Here is a 4,794-nt window from a genome sequence, read left to right on the forward strand (position 1 = left end):
CTGAATTCGAAAATTAGCTAAAAACCAAAGCGGCCCAGAATTTGGGACGTAAATTAAAGCAGGAGCAGCCTATATTTAAAATTGTGATAACATTTGAGATAAACTAATGTATCCTGTAGCAAAACTGTAACAGTGTATATATTTTATATTAAAATACATTGCGCAAACAATTATAGATGTATGCTATTTGAAAGAAAAAAAGTACACCACTACAGGAAAAAAAAAAAAAAAAATCTTACGTTCGTACATAACATGATAATTGATATAAAGTAATAACCCATAGTTTGTTACATTAGTACAGCAAAATACAGTTATATTTATTTATATTTTTTTATTTATGTGTTTATTTTGTCTTTTGTTTATTTATTTCATTATTCAATTCGAATTTTATATCGTTTTTATTTATTTATTTATTAATTTTGGCACAATTTATCCTCCATGTGCTGGGTCATGAAGGGAGGATCTCTTCTGCAGGAGGGCACAGTGCTTGCATACTTCAGGAGCGCCAACTTGAAGGGCCCTTCGGAGGGAGCAGTTTCTGTTCACTACAGATGGGAACACCCCTGAAGAGGGCCTCCATCCACCTCCGCCCTTCGCAGTGCGCTTGGTAGGGCGTATTTCCGTGGATTGGAGCCCTCTCTCTTCTCCTTCCCTGATCTGCTTTAATCGTCCTCTCCCTTCAATGCTCCTGCCCAAAACTGCATATCCACCAATCAAACAAGCAGGCGGGACTTGGTCGCTCCTGTAAGCTGTCAATCATCACAACTTTCTTCTTAATTACACACACATTAAACATGATAATACTTTGTAAATATATATACAAATAGTTTTGGAGGAGTAACACAACCCCGGTGTTCAATCCATTACAATACTTGTGTGCTCTTACTGGAGTTTACTCATGTGAGCGAATGTTTTTACTGTAAGTTTACTGCTCCCGGTCGAACTCGCTCTTAAATGTAATTATTTACTGGATTGTTTATTTTGTTCAGTTTGTATTTGATCTTACTTTCTACTGATTTTACTGTACTTTATAACTGCTCTTATCTGTAATGTGATATTCTGTAATGTGATAATTTGTAATGTGATACTTGTACTGTAATACTCTGTAACATGTTTAAGTCGCCCTGCTAAGAATAAATAATCATTCTAAGTCATGTAAACACAGAAAATGATCGTTTTCAGAAAAACAATGTTCTGATTCTGTTTTCCTAATAGTCCCTTCATTCGTTTTCTGAAGAGTTGATCTGATGTTACCGTACTGAATGTGTGTCGGTGTATAATTGTTTAATTACCCAGCCGGGTTTAACACGTTAATTGATTCCGGTGAGTATAAAGGCGCTGGCTACGGGTTTATCGGCACGCAGCTGCAGTGTTTGATTCTGTGCTGAAGAGTTTGCAATGGGGATGCGCAGTGTTCAGACAGCGCTTTCGCTCGCTTTGATTTTGCTTGTGCAGCTCCACGGCGCTTTTGGATGGAACTGGCCGGATCAGCAGGTTTATAACGCAGCGCCGTACCTGCAGCCTCCTGGAGCGCAGTCGTTTCCTGCAGCGGTATTTCAGGCGAAGCCCACCCCTCGTTCCGTGGAGAGAGCTGACCTGTCGCTGTCGAGTTCGGTCACTCTGGACTGCAGGAAAGACGCCATGGTCGTGACGGTGAACCGGGACTTGTTCGGGATCGGCTACCTGGTGAACAGCGCCGACTTGAGCGTGGGATCGGCGGGCTGCTCGGCCACCTCCACCGACAGCGTCGCAGGCACGGTTTTGTTCAGCATCCAGCTCCAGGATTGCGGCAGTACTTTCCAGGTAACCCTGCGTGTCGATCGCATTTGTTAGTGCGGTAGCCAGTAGAGTAAACAGCTGAGTAGTTAGCCCAGCTTTCCTTGCTGCTTGCACTTCAGAGTGAAGTTCTTGCGTACAGTAGAATTCCAGTGTTTTGATCAGTGATCTTTAGAGGTGCTGGTATGTGGAACCTGTTAAACTGCTTTGTGCATTAATTGGGTCTCTAGAGCAACTTACATTCTATAATTTGTGTCTTTGTTGCCTACTAAATTAGACCATCACTAATTTTACCTCTTGAGATTTCTAAGATTCTGCAAGGAGGTGCATGAAATGGGGATTCACAATGTACTGACTGGCTGGAGCTTGTAGTCCAAGTATCGGTTTCCTTGTGCTACAAGTTACTCAATGTATTAAACTGTTTGAACAAATGCTCACTTCCTTGTGTACCTTCAGGGGTTAAAGCACAAGACTGCTTCACTCTTTCATAATCCAGCATTGAAGGGTCACTTCCACTTCTCTCCCTAGGTATTCCCAGACTTCCTGAGCTACACAAACCATCTCTATTACAAGCCTGCCAGCATTGGTATCATCACCAGGGTTAATATGGCTGACATTCTCCTTGAATGCCGATACCCAAGGTACTGTACTGCGCAGACAAGGACCCGAGGGGCCGGATCTGTAAACTTAACGCTAAATCCCTTTGCTGCTGGTCATTCACTTGTACCAGGATTCAAGCCTCTGCTGCTGTAGTAGATTTGACAATTTTATTGAAGGAAATAAACATGTTTTGACTTCATTTAACAAATGCTTTTCTTTCTGTGCTGACTGGGTGCCTTCATTTTAAATTCAGCTTCTCTCTGACAATCCCCCCTGCCAGTTTGATGTCATGTTTCATTAGTTATGCATGCTATCATTTACAGGGTTATTTCTTTTCAGGAGGTGGAATGTCAGCAGCAGCCCCATAAAGCCAACCTGGGTGCCCTTCACTTCAACAGCCTCTACAGAGCAAATCCTGGACTTCTCCTTGCTGCTCATGAGTGGTATGAAGGAATGGGCTGGGTATGGGGAGTGGGGTTTAATCAGAACCTGGCAACTGTCTTTGAATATGAAGACCAGTTTCTCTTGTATTGGATGCTAAAGCTTTTATTTTCAAATGGTCATTATCCTCCCTTCCCGTAGTTAACTGAGGGATGCTGTGCGAGTTCCAACAATGTCTTCAGCTATTGATTATCATAATGGGGATTATTGGCCAAATTCAATTCTTGTTGCTACTTGAGTATCATGACAACTGCCAGTGTAAGGGGGTGAGTTTAGAAGAGAAATGAATATAAAATCCCCCTATTATTGTGTAATTCCTATGATACATATTTAAACATGTAATTGAGAGCATTTACTGAAATTATTCAAATGGAAGAGCCACCCTGGAAGTATTAGTAATCACTTGTGTGGGATGTGCTATTAAGAGAATCCAACTAGGCTTGTATGTGTTTGTATAGAGTTGTGTTTTATTTGCAACATGGTTGCACATTGCTGCTTGTATGATGGGTTAATAAAATAAACAGCTTATCCTTCCATTAGAGAGCTCTATTTATGCAACTACCTTTATTTTATCACTCTGTGGGAAAAGATCCAAATAGAATTTCCCCATGCGATGCATAGGCTGCAGTATAATGAAGCAATTTACAACAGGGTTGGAACACAGCCCAGGAGTGGAAGGGTCAACATTGGACACCCTGCTGGTGATTTGTCAGTCTGTCATGAAGCAGGGCTGGCCTAAGCTGGGTCTTCCACTACTGGTGTTTCTGTTCTAAACTGTAATTAAACCTCCATCCAGGCTGTGAAGTAGTTTGTTTAACCCTGGAGCAGAAGGGCCCTCCAGGACTCATTGCACACCCCTGGCATGGAGGGTTCCTGCAGCTGTTTGTTGCCAGTGCACAATTCCTCTGCCAGATAACTGGAGTGGTCCTGTAGTAAGGATTTGCTAGTGCGTACTTTCCTGTAGTAGAGGTTCTTGTATCGTGTGTTTTAATGCTGGTCTCTGTATAATGTGTCTACTTGCATCCTGTTCCAGATAACTGGAGTGGTCCTAGAGTCTCCAATGTCATCTACTTGGGTGACGTCCTTCACATTGAGGCTTCTGTTGCCATTGACAACCACGTGCCCCTGCGGCTCTACGTCGACAGCTGCATCGCCACCCTGAGCGGCAACAAGGACTCTGAGCCCAGATACGCTGTCGTGGACAAGCTTGGATGAGAACTGGAGTTACTTTACACACCAGCTTGTGCTGCACTCTGCTTTATTGACCCTGTTTTGAATGGTATGTGTTGGAGGTGTAACCCTTTCTCCTCCTGTCTCTCCCAGCTGCCTGATGGATAGCAAAGCTCCAGACTCCTCCTCTTCCTTCACCAGACCTGCTCTGAACAAGCTGCGCTTTGACATCACTGCTTTCAGGATCCAGGGGGATTCCAGGAGTTTGGTAAGCTTTGGCTAGACCTTGGTCCTTTCTAACGTGTCCAAGTATATTATGATTAGTTTTGCTTTCTGGTGCATTATGTAGTGTTTGACTCTTTCCCTCCTCTCTCCCTTGTTTCAGATCTATGTGACTTGCACACTGAGGGCAGTCAATGCTGACAAACCAGCTGATGCCTCCAACAGGTAAGCTGTGCAAGAGTGATCAGATCCTCTGTGCTGAACAGACTAGCCTTTAAATCCAGCCCCTGCCCCCTTATTCCACCATGCTGTTTGTGATGATCTCTAGGAGACTGGTCTACCTAAGCATGATCAATTCAGTTGAGCACCTGTGGGATTGCCATTGCAATCGTAGCTGCCTACCTCTGTGGCCCAGTTGCAGCTCAAGCTGCACAAATACTGTCACTTCAACTACAGTTTAGTCTTAACTCTTTGCTGCCCAGTGTCCAACATGCTTGACATTGAGAAAATAGGTATGGGAACAGTCAGGGCAGTAAAGGGTTAGATGTTCAAACCAGTGCTTCAGATTCAAGTGGTTAACATTAA

The 4,794-nt window shown here is 43.3% G+C and overlaps 1 protein-coding gene across 1 annotated transcript; it reads left to right on the plus strand.

Annotated features, from left to right (window-relative positions):
- The first annotated feature begins 1,107 nt into the window (after positions 1 to 1,107).
- LOC121312624 (zona pellucida sperm-binding protein 3-like) lies at positions 1,108 to 4,159 on the plus strand. The gene is made up of 4 exons (XM_041244336.1): positions 1,108 to 1,803; positions 2,305 to 2,417; positions 2,716 to 2,819; positions 3,851 to 4,159. Exons 1-4 carry the CDS (start codon positions 1,399 to 1,401, stop codon positions 4,030 to 4,032), a joined length of 804 nt encoding a protein of 267 aa, XP_041100270.1. The 5' UTR covers positions 1,108 to 1,398; the 3' UTR covers positions 4,033 to 4,159.
- Positions 4,160 to 4,794: the final 635 nt, after the last annotated feature.

This window comes from Polyodon spathula, unplaced genomic scaffold (genome assembly GCF_017654505.1).
Source record: "Polyodon spathula isolate WHYD16114869_AA unplaced genomic scaffold, ASM1765450v1 scaffolds_4169, whole genome shotgun sequence".
Classification (NCBI taxonomy): domain Eukaryota; kingdom Metazoa; phylum Chordata; class Actinopteri; order Acipenseriformes; family Polyodontidae; genus Polyodon; species Polyodon spathula.

Excerpts from the sequence above, each read along its gene's own strand:
- LOC121312624 (XM_041244336.1), top strand. The coding sequence starts at position 1,399 with ATGGGGATGCGCAGTGTTCAGACAGCGCTTTCGCTCGCTTTGATTTTG. Across the intron at positions 1,804-2,304 it reads ATTGCGGCAGTACTTTCCAG|GTATTCCCAGACTTCCTGAG; the intron begins GTAACCCTGCGT and ends TTCTCTCCCTAG. Across the intron at positions 2,418-2,715 it reads CTTGAATGCCGATACCCAAG|GAGGTGGAATGTCAGCAGCA; the intron begins GTACTGTACTGC and ends ATTTCTTTTCAG.